The sequence below is a fragment of the Limulus polyphemus genome, unplaced genomic scaffold, assembly GCF_000517525.1.
Source record: "Limulus polyphemus unplaced genomic scaffold, Limulus_polyphemus-2.1.2 Scaffold68, whole genome shotgun sequence".
Classification (NCBI taxonomy): Eukaryota; Metazoa; Arthropoda; class Merostomata; order Xiphosura; family Limulidae; genus Limulus; species Limulus polyphemus.
Window position 1 is genome coordinate 372,096 of NW_013665678.1, and position 19,742 is coordinate 391,837.

A 19,742-nucleotide genomic window follows, 5' to 3' on the forward strand; every position below is an offset into this window, starting at 1 on the left:
GTGTGTTATGTTACCTTATAAGGCATTTCTACAAAATTGAAACGTACATTTATGTGCTATGTGCAAAACATCGGTCAACATAAAAGTATTGGCAACTTTAAATAAAAACATTTCGGTCATGTTACACTATTAGATGACAATGTATATTTAAAGCTGTCAGTTCAATTAATTTTTAAATTAATCGCACATTATAAACAAGCAATTTTGTTTACTATTTGACGACTGATACCGTAGATTATAATAGCTATTTTCTACCTCACAGCTACGTACTTAAAAATGTAAAAGTACACACCTTATAATTCTTTTTTCTTCTTCTATTTTTATTAGAGGAAGAAGAGAAAGAATATAAACCCGTAGCTATAAACAAATGTTTCATGAAAATAAAAATTGAATAACACAGAATACGTACGAGTCACTGTGGTCTCGAAAATATCACTTTAAACCTGTATTATTTTGGTAGGAGTAGAAAAACTAGCTGACAAAGAAAGAAAACTTGACAATAGTGAACGGTAGAATTCGAACGTGCCATGTTTCGACATCCCTTAGGAGCTAATAAGTGTTAAAATGGAAACCTGTTATTGTCTCCATCTGGTTTCTCGTTATTTAGATCAGCGGAATATTTATACTTTCATTGAAAGTTTAAAGGATTCTAAATTAAGACTTATACCATAGTTTTTTAGCTTACTATTCAATGTTCAACAGCTAATATAACTTTTATTCCCACCTTAACTTCTTTTTCAGCATGTATATTTTAAAGCTTTGTCGTTTATATTGTATTGTCTCCTTTAGTTCAGTTAGGAACTGTATGTTTGGTTGGATAATTATCAGTTCTGCCGGATATATATTTTTTGCACATGAATTAATGACACATTTGCTTTCAAGTAATATAATACATTTTTTTGCATGTACAGTGTGTAATAGTCGTTCCTGGTAGTAGAGAGTCTTGTCTGGGCCAATCTCCGGTCGTGTTGTGCGCGACCTGGGAGTGTCAGGTACTATCTCGACCTCTTCCTCTCTCCTTTACGGTTTGTTTATTTAACTGTCAAATGCTATACGATTAGAAATTAGAGCCTTTTGAAGAACTGAAATATATATATTATTGACTCAATACCCGACCTTTGGAAAGTAACTACATAACACATAAAATAAATATATATTACCTGATCTTTAAGAAACCATAAAGAAAAACCTAGATTATTCACTGAAGAACTTGTCTTTTAAGATTAGAGAAAATGCATCTTGTCGAACTACTCTACAAAATCGGGGACCTGTTTTAAAGCAGACTTTTCCTCCTTGTGTTCTTGTTGATGTGGCATTATCGGCCGGTTTTTGCGTCCACTATAAATCATAAATCGCTTGTGTTTGTTTCTTAATAGTAACGAACATTGTTAAATGTTAACAACGTGGAGAACAACGTGTTTTGTTTATAAAGGAATATCTGTAATAAGAGAGGATATCCGAGCTGGAAGTGTACGTGTATTCGTCTGTTTGATGCACAATAAGAGCGGTGACGTGTAAGCATTTAAACACAAAAAATACTCATTTACTAAAGGTTCTTGTGTTATAGTTAATGTCGATTTTTATATTATTGTGTCATTTACTCGAGGCTGTATGTTCAGTAAGGAACCACAACACTTATAGTGTACGAAGGAAGATTTCAAGATTACGTAATTATACTGGTTTTGTACATTGAAGTCATGACATCCTAAGAATACATTCAAGGAATGTTCATCATTTATCAATTCCAGTTTGTACTGGAAAATAATAAAATTACTGGTTTATCATTTGAAGGATACCGAGGTGATTGAAAGTGTTGCAATGACTGTGAAATTCAGGATGTTATCTTAGCACGTAACAATTTGTTAACCACTTTATCAGTAACTCCCTATATTAGTTACTGTAATCAGGAATTGAAAAAGTAAGTAAACCAATCACCATTCAACTAAACTATTAAAAAAAAAGAAACCCTTATTGGGCCAATAATATAAAAGTACCATAAGGTGCAAGGTAAAATAAGTAGAATATCAAGTCTGTCTACAGTTTTTGAGCGTCTTACTAAACACTGACCACTGCTCCAGTTTTGAGTATATTTAGAAAGAAACCCTACTCAAAAGTTGTTCTTTCAGATACCATGCCCTATTGAATTAAGTGAGTAGACAAGTAGACAAACCAACTGAAAGATTGTGAAGCTTAAGTTTTTGAAAATTGGTGTAAGATGATTCTAAAGATGGATTTCATTCTTTGGTAAGTAGCAACCCACCTTAGTGGTCGCGATAATTAGTGCATTCCACATAATATTAAATACCAAATGATAAAAATTACAACAGTTCTGGAAAAGTAGATCTCAAGATTTAATGGGTACATACAGATCATATATAAAGCTTTATAAAACACTGTTTTATATACGTGGGTAAGACACAAAATGTGCCGCAATTTTTAAAGGATGTCTTTTATTACATCAACGTGACGAGGTACATTAAACATTTATGATATTTTACTTTATAATTTTCTAAATCTAAGCTATGTATAAAAGGGCATTACATTATTTTTTTTATTAACGATTATGATAGAATATAGCATAAAGCATTTCTAATTGTTTTAACTGGATAAATCCTATGTGACTTTATTCGAACAGCGACCATATACCATATGTTTGTTTATAGTTATAATACCATATATATATATATATATATATAAGGTGTTAGGTGTCTAAGCTGACGAACCATAAAAGCTATACCTAGACTATTACTTGACAAAAGTCTGTGTGTCCGTTTATAACTGGCGAGCTACTGGACCGATTGCAATCAAATCTGGCATGTACCCTTAGTGTCCCCCGGGGAACGACATATGAGAAGGGTGGGCGTTTGGTATAATCCTCTAAGTCTTACCTGTGTGTTGAACGAGTGCGACAGCTGGTTGCCAAAAAAATAACGAAAAATATGTTATTTCAAAACATATATATATAACCACTAACACTAATAAACATAATCAATGTCATGGATAATTCTAACTTAAACAAAGACACCAGTATCTACTCTTTACCCTACTTTCCAAAGTCTTTCTAATCTCTTAAAGATTATGATTTTGTCTACGTAAAACACAATATTAATGCAAGGGTTAAATTCAATTTTACTCCTAGCACATAAGTAGTCAGTATTCTATCAAATTCCAAGACAACCATAATAGTAATAATGTTTATGAATACAAATGCCAATACTATACTTCAAGTTACATAAGTGAAACAGATAGAAAACTCAATATCCACATAAACGAGCACAATCATGCACCTTCCCACATCTTTCAACATAAACTCGACTTTCGTCTCAACACATTCTTTTCAGGTAATTTCTAAGGAAAACTACAACTGCATGTTGGATATACAAGGCTGTTTAGTGTAAGAGTTATTAATTAGTTCCTTTAGTGACTAATATTTAATGATTATTTAGTTTTCATAACAAGAGCATTAAAAGTTAATTATTTTAATGAGGATAGTTATGAAAAATTTCGTTACGCAATTCGGTAAAAGTCGAACGTTGTGCCTCTAGTTCAATTGACGTATTGTCGACGTCATCTTTCTCGAAACCTCTAAGTTTTTCTCGCTATTTGAGTATTGTTACATCATAGCGTCTGGTAGTTTGTAGAAAATTATAGGCCTCAGTTAGGCAATATATATATATAGGCGGCCAAGTGAGCGCAAGTTTCACAGTTTAACAAAGATAAGGAGAATAATTTGTCTGGTCAAAGGGTGTTCTAAAGTAATTGAACTTTGACGAAAAGAAGACAATTATTTAAAGCTCTGGATACAACTGTGATAACCAACAGTGATAGTGGTGATTTTTGAAGTGAAGGTTTCACAGATTTTACTGTATGAAACAGAGTAAAGAAGAAGAATTCGTCTTATAAATATTGGAGGTATACCACACTTTGCAAAATTTAAAATTCAAAAACAGCTAAAACGGGATAGAAAAATATATCATTTAAAAACAAGGTTTCGCCACTGTTAACGCTGTTTTTAAATGATATATTCTTTCTATTCCATTTTAGCTGTTTTTGAATTTTAAAGAATTCGTTTTGTCAACTGGGTCCTAAAGTAACTGAACCAGCCTGTTTGAAGTTTTGACAAGAAAGAGAATTATATAAAGCTTTAGATATCACTCTGATAACCAATAGTTAAACGAACTTTTGTACACACGTTTGACTTGTTTTGAATATAGCATTTTAAAACAAGTGGATTGTGTGCTGTTTGTTTATTGTTGACATTTATTACCAACAAGTCACAGACACCTACTGTAAAATAATTCGGCCCCATAAAACATGACACTGCAAAAGAAAAATCAAGGAAGCCTTATTAATGCTTTGCTTTATCTTGTTTGGTATTTTGCTTTATAATTTCCTGACCTTTGGAGTCTGAAAATTACCAGAGATAGTCAGAAAAATTATTTTTTCCATCCCTCTCACGCAGTGTGTAATGCCGTGAAAGCAGCTTTCGGATGTGAAGGCGGGCGTGATAACCTATAGGTCCGGTTGTTGGATTAGAGATGAGCGAAAGTTTTGATTTGGTTTGTTTTGAATTTCGCACAAAGCTACACGAGGGCTATCTACGCTATACATCCCCAATTTAGCAGTGAAAGACTAGAGGGAAGGCAGGTAGTCATCACTACCCACTGCCAATTCTTGGGCTACTCTTTTACCAACGAATAGTGGGGATTGACCGTCACATTATATCGCCTCCACTGCTAAATGGGCAAGCATGTTTGGTGGCACGGGGATTCGAACCCGCGACCTTCAGATTGCGAGTCAAGCGCCCTAATCACCTGGCCTTGCTGGGCCCATGAGCAAAGGCATAGGAGGTTGTCACCTCGTAGGAACCAGTTGGGGGGGGGGGGTAAAATCATATAAAGTTATTGGGAGAGTCCTTATTCCTTATTAATAACACATACAAAACCTTTATAAACAAATATTCTGGATCCTTACTGTTTTTATGTTCACGAATGGTATTTCAACTGCTTTGTGATTGGTTCACTTAAACTATTAAAACTTCAAATGTAACTTTTTAACAAACACTCTTACGTATATGTTGACGATGATAAATAAACTCGTTGGAACGTTGTGATTTGTCTTTTTTCTTATTTTTCATCTTTCCGTATAGCCGTAAAACGACTTTACTTGGTTGCCTTACTGTGGAATCTTTTATTTCTGTACAATACGTTAGTTAATTCATAAAGGATTTAAAACAAGTGATGTTTAAAAACAGGATTTTGAGTTTGTCTTCAGTTCACCACAAGTCATTGATCTAAAAGGCTCTGCGACAATATTTTCCCGTAGCCCTTTTCCTCTCTACCCACAAACCCGTTTTTCACCATTGCATGCGTATGGCAATTTTCTTTCTTTTACTTTCTGCCTATTTCCATGTTATTTAATCATCTAACATCAAATAACATTTTCAACCAATAAAAGATGCAAAAATTAAAATACTTACAGCACGGTTACGGCAATTGGATATCATTTGTTGTGATGGTTAATGTTGGTCTTGTTTTTTGAATTTCGCGCAAAGTTACAGAGGACTGTCTGCGCTAGCCGTCCCTAATTTAGCAGTGTAAGACTAGAGGGAAGGCAGCTAATCATCACCACCCACCGCCAACTCGTGGGCTACTCTTTAACCAACGAATAGTGGGATTGACCGTCACATTATGATGCTCCACGGATGAAAAGGTGAGCATCTTTGGTGGGACGGGGATTCGAACCCACGCCCTCAGATTGCGAGTCAAGAGCTCTAATCACCTGGCCATGCCGGGCCAAGTCGTGGTTAATAGAGTATAAGATCAGCTAAATGTGATAATTAGATTATGATTAATAACTGGTTTTTATTCTACGTTTCGGTTGCAAATAGGCTACTGTTTTCAGGAAAGTCCAAAGAAGGACTATTTCTGTGGTGATAGTGGCCAGGATTCGATTCTAGGTCTTTTCGATAGAAAGACTGGTGTGCTATGGACGAGTACCCTCAGTAAAAGAGAGAACAGCATTTCATTTTGAAACCAAGAAAACAAGAATATTTTTATCCTACATCCAACGTCACTTGTTCATCTTCTTCCGTAAGTTTTGGGTGGCAGTTTTTGTTTCGACACTACATTGCCATTGATTCTTCCTTGATAAGACGGTGGAGTTTCTTATTGATTCTTTACGTATTAGCTTGAGCAGTTTTCAATAAATTATATTTTCTTTATAAGCATCTTGTCTATAAAAGTAATGGTTTCCAAAATAACAATTTGTCCCGTAGCTGAGGAAATAGCATCTTTATGAGGTATTTATCCGAAAATGTTTTGTCTTTCTTTTGTACATAATACGAAATCAACAAATATCAAAAACTTGTTCTCTTCATATCCGATGATTCGGAGTTTTTTTCCATTATAACTGGAAAATAAAGAGTTTTCTATCAAAAAAGTATTTTATTTTTTGCCTAGCGAAACACCTCCGTATACAGAGTAGCAATGTCTTTCAAAATTAGATAAGCCCAGAATAGTAACCTCCTTATATGGAAATACAGTGCTTCATGGAATTATGCTATGGATATGAAGAACAGCCTCTTTATATAGGAAAGTTTGGAAGTACAGCCTTTTAGAAAAGTGTATTTGGATGTGTTTGAAGAAGTAACTTCCGTATATATATGGAAGTTACTTTTAATGTTTGAAGAAGTCACCTCTTCATAAGGAGTCTTTCATATGAGTTACATTGGGTGAGCCTGCAGAAGTAAACTCCTTACATAAAGATGAAGTGCCTTTTAAAAGAGTTGCATTGGGTGGGCTTACAGAAGTAACCTCCTTACATAAAGATGAAGTGTCTTTCAAAAGAGTTGCATTGGATGAACCTGCAGAAGTAAACTCCTTACATAAAGATGAAGTGTCTTTCAAAAGAGTTACATTGGGTGGGCCTGCAGAAGTAACCTCCTTACATAAAGATGAAGTGCCTTTTAAAAGAGTTACATTGGGTGGGCCTACAGAAGTAACCTCCTTACATGAAGATGAAGTGTCTTTCAAAAGAGTTACATTGGATGAACCTGCAGAAGTAAATTCCTTACATAAAGATGAAGTGCGTTTTAAAAGAGTTACATTGGATGAGCCTGCAGAAGTAAACTCCTTACATAAATATGAAGTGCTTTTCAAAAGATTTACATTGGGTGGGCCTGCAGAAGTAACCTCCTTGTTTCGAAAAGTAGGGCTTTTCCAAAGAGTTCCTTTGGATGTGCCTGGAGAAGTGACATTCTTGTATGGAGATGTGGATACCTTCAAAAAAGTTACACAAAGGTGTGTCTGGTGAAGTAACCCCCTTACACGAAGAAACTGTGTCTTTCAAAATAATCGCTTTGGAAGTGTCTAGAGAAATAAAGAAATTGTGCCTTTCAAAATAATCGCTTTGGATGTGCTTGGAGAAGTGACATTCTTACATGAAGAAACTGTGTCTTTCAAAATATCGCTTTGGATGTGCTTGGAGAAATAGCATTTTTACACGAAGAAACTGTGTCTTTCGAAATATCGCTTTGGATGTGCTTGGAGAAATAACATTTTTACACGAAGAAACTGTGTCTTTCAAAATAATCGCTTTGGATTTGCTTGGAGAAATGATATTTTTGTTCAGAGAAGTAGGGATTTTAACCATATTTGCCTTGGTTGTTACTGGAGAACGTACTTCCTTTTATATAGAAGCAGTGTCTCAAAAAAAATTGCTTTAGATGTGTTCAGAGAAATAGCATTCTCATATATATATAGAAGCAGTGATTTTGAAAAGAGTTGTTCTGGATATGTTTGGAGAAGTAACCCCTTATAAAGGAAAGTACAGAAGTACTGACATTCAAAAAATATTTCTTTGGATGCGTCTAAAAAGTGACTTCCGTATATATAGGGAAGTGCCTTTTAAAGAGTTTCTTTTAATGTATGTGTGTGGAGAAGTCATCTTCTAATGTGGAGTCTTCCGAAAGAATTGCTTTGGGTGTGATTGGAGAATTTACTTCCTTTGATAAAGAAGTAGCGTTTGTTTGTAGTAAAGCATCAAGCTACATAATGGGCTATCTGTACTATGCCCACCACGGGTGTTGAGACTTGGGGTTTTTAGCTGAGGGCGAGAAGTAGCGTAATATATCCCAAGAGAACCTCTTTAGATGCGTTAGAGAAATAGTTTCTCGTATGCAGAAGCATAGATTTGAAAAATAATTGCTTGAGATGTGTCAGAATGATTAAACTCCTTGTAAAATGCTATTGAAAAAACTTGATTTTAACGTATCCTTAGAAGTCCCCTCCTTATAAGGAAATACAGAGCCTTAAATAAAAGCTACGTTGGATATTCCTAACGAAGTTATATGAATAGTTATAGTCTTGTTATATAAGTAAGTAGTGCCTTAGAAACGAGTTGCCCTGGGTGTATTAAATAGTTAACAGTTCATGTGGGGATTTCTATATACTTAACTCCTTAAGAATTTATTATCAAAGATGTGAGTAGTAGTTTTGCTTGAGCAGTAATGCAACCGTTAGAAACTATACTTCTGATTTATATCATTTGATTGCGTTAACAAAAAAGTATATGATATGGCATTATTAATATATTAGTAATCTCATTCATATTGATAGTAAAGAAATATTAGATATACATTCTAAGTTTTATCACTCAACTGTTACTTGGAATAAGCGATGTCTTATAAGTACAAGAAATAGATAAAAATGGAAATAGCTGCCCGAAAAAGGTTAAGTATTGCATTTGACAACCCTAACCTTCACAGCAGTACTAATTAAGTTTAGCAATGAAGCAGAAAGATGTTGTACACATTTCAAAAGGTACCGCGTCTTATTTCTCAATAATTTGTTTGTTTTATTTATTGGCTAGCACAAAACTGCATAATGGGGTATTTTTACTGGCCCACAGTGGGCACTAAAACGCGATTTTTTTTGTGTGTGATAAGCTCTTAGACTTATCGCTGAGCCACTAGAGGGCTAATTAAGAATGTCTGAGGAGAAAAATATTGTAGAAGTCTGGTTTAAAATTTACCCTATGATAACACGACGGGACCAGATCTGCGATAGGTAGATTCTTTGATATACTTTTTTTCCTGATTTCAACCTTTTGCTAATTCATATCACTGTTTAACTTGTTTATTTCAGGATTTGAATTGTTGTGTTTTTTCGTTTGTCGTATTTTTAGTATTTGACTATTTGTTCTCGGTTTGGAGTTTCTGTTAATTGGCCTAAAAGATTCAGATGTGTTTTTTTCCTTATTTCTCCCTTATTCATAATCAAGTGTCTTTTTATTCATTTCAGGTGCCAAATAACCATCATACTTTTGATGCTGTCTATGAAAGATTCTGTTTGTGAAATAAACAGTGTCGCCCTTGTACCACATGATATAAATGCATTCGGACGTTCTTCGGGATGTGCTCTTGTCCTGCGAAGAGTATTCGTTGATGGCATTAGAAAATCTTCTGCTCTCCCTTACAAAGGTTTCTTCAATCTGATTGGACCAAAGTAAGGCTCATTTTTATTGTGATAGATGTTCTTAAACAGAATGAGAATAAAACATTTCAAGATGCTATTTGATAAGTTAAGATTTTTAGTTATAGGGCTTTACATGATCACAAAAAATAGTGTTTAATGTTTATGGTTTCTGCAGTTTCATAAACAACAACGGGCCAGCAGAAGAGATCTGTATACGATACATTGATGTCAACTTGGCTTTAGCTGAAGCAAAACGGCGTAAAGGTCAGTGCTTCATTATTATCTCTATAATAACATTTATCTGATACAAGAGCTCAGTTTCACAGAGTAAACATACTTGCTTCATCTTAGAAGAAGACTGATATTTGATCTAAAAAACGTTGCTTTTTAAATATATGTCTTTAATTACTAATGGCTAGCACTAGTTTAGCAGCGGGATCATAACTTTATGTAAAATAAGTTTTCAAAGCAGCATTATGGCGCTAGTGGAGTTACATATTTACTGTTACACTGGCTATGGATACATAACTTATAAAACTTAGCACCTTAAATGAAAATCAATGTTCTCAAGAAATGTATTATAAAGTATCACATTAAAAATAACTTATTAAAGAGATTTTTTTTAAATCTTCTTATCAACAGATATGAACGTATAATGTAAACTTAATGAACATTTGCTTTTTTTGATAGGTGTGTCCGTAGAATAAGACTACATATCTGAAACACTATTGTCAGGCATTCTTGACAGAAGAAAACATATTTACTTAAAGAATAAACAGCTTAAAGGGTGTGCAGCGCGAGGTGAAAACATTAGAGATAGATAGAGCTTAATATGTTTACTAAAATTAATTTTGATGGTAATGGAATATCGTTTTTTCCTTTTTTACAAAGTCTTTCGGTGGGTCAGCGGTAAGTTTCCGGATTTACAATGCTAAAATCTGGATTTTATTCTCCCTTGTAGACACAACGTAAATAGTCTGTTTTGTAGCTTTGCATTAAAAACTTTCTACATCCATATTTTGCAAGGATAATTTTTTGGGTGGAAAGTAAATAAACACGTGTTAGAATCACTTGGATTTACAGGTATGCCTCAGCATGAAATATAACACATTTAAAGTATGTTTAACATCCAGTATAACTGTTCAGATTATTTTTATTCATAAAAACAAGAAAATAGCAAACAAAACCTCTACTTTTAACATGTTTTATTACTCAGATGTTACTTGGAATGAGGGATAACATATATAATCAAGAAACGGGCCCAAAACGGAATTACTTGTCCAAAAAGAGTTCCATATAGCAAATTCGTCATACTTCATAAGCCTGAGAATCACCAGATTTGTTTTTGAACACAAAAGGAACTTTATTTAATGAAAGTATTACGAGAACGGTGAGGCAAAGACAGGTACGAAACACTGATTTGTGACAGTATTCTTCTGCTATAATTGCACTGACACAGCAGAATTTTAGTTAAAAAACTGATATTTGTTTTACAGGAAAGCTACACAATGAGTTATTTGTACACCGCGGGGGATTAAACCCTGAATTTTAGATCATAAACTCAGTTGCCATCAAGACTACCGCTGAATTATAAGAAGAAAGGACTCTCTATACTTTACTTATAGCTGTTACATGATTTTTGCTTAAATAAGGACCTCAAGCAAAGATAAATCCCAAGAAAAGTGACTATTTTTAATTCCAATATTCGTACAAAGCCACACAAGAATTATTTGCGTTAGTCGTCCCTCATTTTTGACCTGATAGACAAGAAGCAGATAGCCAGCAGCAACTGTTGGATTACTATATTAGTGGTATTTGATATATAACGTACTACGGTCTTAAAGTACGGAGCGTGATTTTGGTCTAAGTGGACCCTCAGATCAATAGTCCGGCATGCTAATCATTAACGTAATTCGGTCCATAGACGTGGGAGAAAGTCACTGTGGTAATAGAAAGAGAGTGAGTTGGCAATTTTAAAGGAAATTTGATATTTTTGGCATAAAGAATACAAATAAAGTGGGCCCGGCATGGCCAGGTGGTTAGGACGCTCGACTCGCAATCTGCGGGTCGCGGGTTCGCATCCCCATCCCACCAAACATGCTCGCCCTTTCAGCCGTAGGGGCGTTATAATGTGACGGTCAATCCCACTATTGTTGGTAAAAGAGTAGCCCAAGAGTTGGTGGTGGGTGGTGATGACTAGCTGCCTTCCCTCTAGTCTTACACTGCTAAATTAGGGACGGCTAGCGCAGATAGCTCTCGTGTAGCTTTGCGCGAAATTCAAAACATCATGAACCGTATCAACTAACTACTAGCTATGTTTATTAACATTAAAATGTAGAAAGTTAACTACCACATTGAGTAATACTTTGCCCATAGTTGGGCATAACAAAACCCAGCCAACAAAATATATAAAAAAATGGGAATTTAAACACCTGCAAATAGCGATCGTAAAAAAGAAAGTAAACAGGGCTGGAGATACTGGAGACATTATTTACTCAAACTACAAATCTCTATTTGACTTCATCAAATGAAATTCTAGGTAGCAGCATGGAGCCAAAATAGGGGTTTGTTTGTTTTTAATTATGCACAAAGCTACGCAAGGGCTATCGGGTATCGAAACCCGGTTTCTAGCGTTGTAAGTCCGCAGACATACCGCTGTGCCCCTGGGGGGCCCAAAATAGGGGTTTGAAGTCTGAGTGAATATTGTCTACAGTATTTCCAGTCTTTTTTCTTTAGTCTATTTACGATCTCTATTTGCAGGTTTTTAAATTCCGAATTTTGTATTTATCTTGTAAATCTCCAACTCCCCAGGATAATTTAATTTCGCTAAAGCACTGAAGTGAGGCTATTTACATTTCTTGCGGACATGATTTGTATTCAAAAAATATGTTTTGTTTAATATCTGAAAAACATACCCACCCCATTTCATTGAAAATCGAGGTAAGCGTAGCGAAATTACAATTGCACATAGGCTCAGATAAGGTTAATAACTGTTTTTTACAAGATTTGAAATATTTTCTTGTGTAGGGTGTAAATTTATCTTACATTATTAATTTTCCTTTTTTTTATTAGAAAATGATGAATATTTAAATCACGCACATCATTCTCTCGGCATAATATGACACCCATATAAGTATTGTTGTTTACACTTTGAAAAGAGGATATGTATATGCACAGAGTATTATATAAAAAACGATTTGCATATGCTTAGGTGATGTCTTGCCATAAATGCGAGCCATAGCTTAAGGAGCGACATGTTTATCACCTATAGATTTGGTTCAAGAAAAATTACCCCGAAGTTCTACACAATCGACAATGCAATGCCGCGAGTTTATTTGTTTTGAATTTCGCGCAAAGCTACACGAGGGCTATCTGCGCTAGCCGTCCTTAATTTAGCAATGTAAGATTAGAGGGAAGGCAGCTAGTCATCACCACTCACCGCCAACTCTTGAGCTACTCTTTTACCAACGAATAATGGAATTGACTGTCACATCATAACGCCCCCACGGCTGAAAGGGCGAACATGTTTGGTGGGACGGGGATTCGAACCCGCGACCCTCTGATTGCGAGTCGAGTGCCATGCCGGGCCTACGCGAGATTATTTACAGTTGGAGATAGCTAAATCATGTAGAATTAAAAGGCACAACATTCTCAAGAATGGGTCCTTCAGTGTTTTTCGTAGGGGGTAGAAAAACTTCCGCAGTAAAGCATTAAAGGATTGGAACTGGCTCTTCAACCTGACTCAGAGCAACCTTTCATCTAAGTAGAATACTTTGACCTAAAATCCCATTACAGTGAAGCTGTAGATAGCCTCTGGTACTGTTAAGTAAGAAAAATGATGTGAAGGTAATTAAAGCTTACGAGCCGACATTTCTCAAACTTCCTGTCACAGTTCTAAATCAATAACTTTTTTAGTGAAAAAATAGACTGCCGAGAAAACTGTAATAGCAGCATTTCTATTTGACGGCGTATTGCCAAGTCTTCTGATGTAGCTTCAATGAATTTTTTCGTTTTTGGTATACTTAAGCATGCTCTTGTAGACATAAGACATTAACCGGTTTATGGAAAGTTGCTAGAGAGGAGTATAACAACGCTGACATGATTCTTCTTCGAAGAAGTCTGATCTAACGGATACTTTATAGCAGAGCCATTGTTAAGAAACAGGTAAAATAGATAGAGCATGATCGCCGAGGAAAATACGTTACTACTCGTATATATGCTGAGCTTAACCATATTTTTCAGAAAGCATAAACAATTTTCCGTATGTGCTTGTTTGTTTCGGATATTCTCGCATCGCGAAAAGCTAGATAGAGGGTTATCTGCGCTAGACTAGAGAGATAATCAACAGCAACTACCGCCAACTCATAGACTACTCTAATCGAACAATATAATTTGGTCATCCACATATTACACATCCACAGCCTCAAAGAACAAGACGATTTTGCAGCAACGTGACGCGAACCATGGACGTTGGAATTCACACACCAGCGTACGTGCGATATTGTTAATGAATCGACCTTAATTATGAAGTATATTTTCAATAGAAGTAAATATAACTATCAGTCTGAAAGTCTATTTTATTTCTCTTTCTCTCTCTCTATATATATTCATTATATACTTTTTCAGGCTACAGGCCACCTCGGACTCTAAACTCACTAGAGCCACATCCAAAAGATATTGGCATCACAGGGGAAGTAGTACTGGAGACTACCCGAATTTTGGCAGAACAGTAAGGTTCTTCGTACATATGCATATACTAGTAAACTCTAACTTTTTTCTAAGATATCTAAAGTTTAAAAAAGAAGTATTTGTTTCTATTAAACCACTATTTTCTAACAAGACTCAAGCTGCTACTAAAACATCGCACTACGACATAAAACAAGCTTCTTCAAATCACTGAATTCTAACAACGGTTTCTATTAAATCACTATATTATAATAAGCCCATATTTCATCCAAATTACTAAAGTGTATTAGGGATATGTTTCTATTAACTCAACGTTTCTTATAAATCACAGCAAAATAAAACTTTCTTTTTCAAAACTTGTACTAGAACAAAATAGTTTTGTTTTATCCCACCAGATTTTAAATTTAACTTCAGTTTCTTTTTAGTAAACATATAAGCAGTCGTAAAACAAAGGGTTCTTGTGGAAAATAAACATGTGATGTTTTATAGATAGGTATGGTCATACCTTTAGTAGCTATCCACACTCTGAATTCTTCTGACCATAGCATACCTTCAGTAGCTATCCACACTCTGAATTCTTCTGACCATAGCATACCTGTAGTAGCTATCCACACTCTGAATTCTTCTGACCATAGCATACCTTCAGTAGCTATCCACACTCTGAATTCTTCTGACCATAGCATACCTTCAGTAGCTATCCACACTCTGAATTCTTCTGACTATAGCATACCTTCAGTAGCTATCCACACTCTGAATTCTTCTGACCATAGCATACCTGCAGTAGCTATCCACACTCTGAATTCTTCTGACCATAGCATACCTGCAGTAGCTATTCATACTGTGATTTCTCCTGACCATAGCATACCTGCAATAACTACCCGCACTGTGAATTCTTCATATGGGTGTCATGTGATTTAAAGTTGTTACCCTACGCAGAATTATAATAAACAGATAAAAAATAGACACTAAAGTATTGTTTCCTAAATATATCTTTAAGACACACTTTATATCTGTAATGACAGTAATGATACTGCTGAAAAAAAAGCTCATCAACTGTCACAAATTCTATTTATTTACCAATAAGTAAAAATTTCACCTTCCATTTTATATTTCCTTTTCTTGTAGATTTCAGTTGACACGTGATGAAATAATCAATGGTCTTCCTATAATTGACACTTCTCGTACTGACATCTGGGAAATATGCCCCGCCCACGTAAAACCTGTTCCATGCACTATTGAAAGATTTCGATCATTCACAGGGATCTGTAATAACATCCAACATTCCAGCTGGGGATCAACACATACCCCTTTTGTTCGATTCCTCCCCCCAGCTCATCCTGATGGTATGTATAGCATTCCACGCCACAAAGGTGTTCAAACAGTAATATGTAAAAACAACAAGACTTCAAAGGTAAAAGTGTAGTTATAAAGCACGATAAGACAAAGAGTGTTTTAAAACAGGTTTTCCTGAATTAACTAGATTCAGGATTATAGTAAATAAAATCATTATAGTATAAGGACTATACCCGGTATTTTTTGAGTAGGCAGGTTACTTTGACGAAAGTTTTCCGTCGTTACTAATGACCACCAAAAGTTAACAGTGGTATATGATGAAAAGTTTTGACTAAATAAATTTGTTTATAATCCAGCCAGCATATATACTTCTGGTGGGTAGTTAGGGCATTACTTCAGACACCACTCGCTGATTAGCCGATTAGATGAGGGGTTGAGACGATGATGTCATATGTAGTTCTAAGAAGTGGAACCAGAGGGCAAGCTTCTACGCCGCCATGACATTTGACCAGCAGATGTTGTCTTCTGCCAGAAGGCGTGTTGCGATGATGAGCATGCAGATAGTTGATGAGCAAACCACCACAGGATTATGTAGAGCAATGTGGCATCAATCTTATAGTAACAATCAAAGTCTTAAAATTAACAATTTAATCTAATTTACATAACGCTGTTATACAATTTTTCTTTATAAGTAAAACATTAAATCTGCTATTTTAATCTTATCAACTTCTTAATCTTGACTTGTATTACATATGTTTTACAAAGGCTGACAATGCTTCCATGGACAGATGGTACTATTATTACAAGAGCTAACTAAAATTCTATTGGCGGGTGGTCTTACGAGGAATATTGTATGTTTTTTACAAAGGCAAATGGTGTTTCTATACATAGACATTGTATATATTTAATTGTATTGCATATGTTTTATAAAGACTGACTATTCTTCTATGGGCAGATAATGTTTATATTACAAGGTCCATGCAAGAGGACAGTGTTAGTATACTTCTGTAGGATTGGATACAGGCTTTAATTTCTTTCAACTTATGTTTATAGTTTTAATTTATACAAAGGTGAATTGCATTACTAAGTGCAATGTTTCTATAGATGCATTGTGTTACTAAGGTACTGTTTGTATAGGCGGAAGATATTTCTATAAACTGATAGTTCAATAGTCTCAACATGAGATTTATACATTTTCTAATGTTTTATATGTAAAACACTTATCACTAATTCATTTATACTATAGTTTTCATTTCTATATCTATTATATAACATCTGTTCATCCTGAAAAGGACACTTATTGAAATATCTAAATAACACAATAATTTTCATGTTTAGCTTTATAAGTTGATGTACTTCACTGAGGTTTAATTTTAAAGTATGTGTGTAAATAACTAAGTTTAACCATTATAGAAAATTATATTCTTACCTTTCTGTAGATATTTTGATTTTGAAATGTAAATGGGCTACTACATATAGGTGTTCTTTCTGTTTCTATCTGAGGTTACTAACATTGAATGCAAACGATATAAAGGACAACACATACATTCACCAAATGGTGTGATCACTTCACACTTCACCCCTATTGGATATTTCGACTGACTTACAGTTGATGGTATGTCGACCTTTTACTAAGAGAGGAGGCTGATAAAACTGAAAGTTCAATATGGCAGAAAAGATGTTATAAACATAAAAGCTGAACAACACCATTATAATAGATTATGTATGTCACTACTTATGATTATGCATTCATTAGTAGGATATAAATCTCAATCATATGTTTATATTATACTTAATTTGAAAATAAATCGTTCAAACTCTACATAATCAAATATTTTCTGCATAAATTCAAAAACAGTAGATTATAAATGTAATGTTCACCATACTTTAATTTAACTAATGCTGCAGGATAAGTAGTTAGCACACAGAATCACCTACAAAAGTTGTAATATTTTCAAAACGAGACCCAAACTCGAGCGCTTTCGAATAGTTGATTATTCTTCTTCATGAGAATCAAAATATATTCGTTAATAATGTAGCTCAATATATAGGAAATCAAACCAATATATATAGAAATTTAAGGAAGAATAATACTAATAATGTAAAGTAAGTTTAATCATGAATTTAGTTTGGAAAATCTTTTCAGAGACTTGCGAAGGTCAACAATCTTGGTATCGAGATTGATATCATTTGGCGTTACAGTATTTAACAGTGCTATCCAATAAGCTTCTTTAATTTCACTGTTTCTGTTAGATGTAAAATTTGTCTTTAGACCCGTCAGTTTATTGTCTTCAAGAGAGAGTGTCCAGGCATGTTAAAGTGTTTTGCGACCGGAAGTTCTTTGTTTGTTTTGATTGTTGATTTATGCTTATTAAAACGTTCCCGTATAGTTGTTTTGGTTTGACCTACATATTGGAAATTGCATTTTCGACATTGGATTAAGTAAGTAACATTTTTTTGTGTAGAGCAGGTTATGGAATTAGTGATTTTGAACTGCTTTTGCTTGTCTTTATTGGAAAATTAGTCCGTTTCCTGTATGAACCCAGAGGTTTGACATCGCTTGCTATTGCAAGGTTGACTTCAACCTAGTGTTGGCTTTAAGTTTACTTTAGCGTAAATTAAGTGTGAATGCAAAGCTTTATTCTTTCTGAAAGAAACGACAGGAGCTTCCGTAAAAATGGATTTTAATCGATCATTAAGTTGAAGGAGGTAAAAGTGTTTCTTTAGTATCCCGGGTAGGTTTTTTAGTTTTGGGTGATAGGTAATAATCAGTAAAACCAATTCTTCTCGTGTTCCGGGAGTCTTAGAGACGAAACCTTTGGAAAACTACACAGACATACCAAAGTTTTGGAGACGCTACATTGATGACATGATTTTCATTTGGGTAGGAGATGAAGATTCATTACTGTCCTTTTATAGACATGCTAACACCTTTCACAGCTCTATTACATTTACTCTAGACTACTCCACTACCCAAATATGTTTCTTGGATGTAAACCTAACATTAAAAGATGGTGTTCTACATATTGATTTGTACCGAAAACCAACGGATAAACCACAATATTTACATAATCAAAGCTGTCACCCTCCACACACCAAACGCAATATCACATTCAATCAAGCACTTAGATTAAAGAAGATATGCTCTGATAGTAACAACTATGACCATCGCATTAATTCTTTGAAACAGACTATGACTGAAATAGGTTATAAACAAAACACTATCATCCAACAAGTTGAAAAAACTAACAATATACCACGTACATCTGCCTTGAAACAATTACCTTTATTAGTTGATAAACGTTCCTGAGTTTGTTTGTTTGTTTTGAATTTCGCGCAAAGCTACACGAGGGCTATATGCGCTAGCCGTCCCTGATTTAGCAGTGTAAGACTAGAGGGAAGGCAGCTAGTCATCACCACCCACCGCCAACTCTTGGGCTACTCTTTTACCAACGAATAGTGGGATTGACCGCCACGTTATAATGCCCCCACGGCTGAAAGGGCGAGCATGTTTGGTGTGACGGGGATTCGAACCCGCGACCCTCAGATTGCGAGTAGAGTGCCTTAACCACTTGGCCATGCCGGGCCACGTTCCTGAGAAAATTGCTCTAGACTTTAATATCGGATTGAATTTTGCTACGCTTACTTTGATATTGAAGAGTACAAATGACTTCAACAACATTAAGAATGAATGGAAAATTTAGATGTTTCAAAAAACTTCTCTCTCACATCTACCTTTTTATAATAAAAATGAATTTCTAATTAATACACCATAAAAATGAATTACAAAATTGATTTAAAAGTTTAAAGTTTCACCTATTTACTAAAACTAGTCAAAAGCATGGCCTTTAGTTTAATCAAAACTTAAATTCATAACATGTAAACATTTCTAAAGATTACTAAAAAAATCAAATTTAAAGTAAAATATACTTAAGTATATTAAGTATATATATATATATAAGTATATATTAAATATACTTGCCAAATTTAAAAACTCATTTTTCGTAATCCGTATAAAGTGAAGAGGAAAAAAATTAACATGACGCCATTTTATTACCGGCCATGTTCACATATGGACGTTTACTGTTTTTTAGTGGAAAGCATATTTATGGATGAAAAGCAGTTCTAAGTAGAATTTGGCATCTCACACTGGTTGCTGAATATATGTTTTATTTCAATAATGTAGCCATTATTAAGTATTTATAGTAGAAGGAAGTTATCAAATATTGAACGTAATAAAGTATAAACTTGATACTAGGCAATGCAACTTTACTAAGTTATTACTTC

The 19,742-nt window shown here is 34.6% G+C and overlaps 1 protein-coding gene across 2 annotated transcripts in view; it reads left to right on the top strand.

The window, feature by feature from the left end:
- Positions 1 to 1,513: 1,513 nt before the first annotated feature.
- The window catches only part of LOC106465457 (peroxidase-like), an 84,346-nt gene continuing 66,117 nt past the window's right edge, over positions 1,514 to 19,742 (top strand). The window contains exons 1-5 of one of the 2 annotated variants that reach the window (XM_022393749.1): positions 1,514 to 2,244; positions 9,303 to 9,506; positions 9,652 to 9,740; positions 14,103 to 14,205; positions 15,288 to 15,505. In XM_022393749.1, coding sequence (XP_022249457.1) covers positions 2,216 to 2,244; positions 9,303 to 9,506; positions 9,652 to 9,740; positions 14,103 to 14,205; positions 15,288 to 15,505 — 643 coding nt within the window. In that variant the 5' untranslated portion in view covers positions 1,514 to 2,215. The remainder of the gene's footprint in view (positions 2,245 to 9,302; positions 9,507 to 9,651; positions 9,741 to 14,102; positions 14,206 to 15,287; positions 15,506 to 19,742) is intronic. The other variant, XM_022393754.1, reaches the window with a different exon arrangement.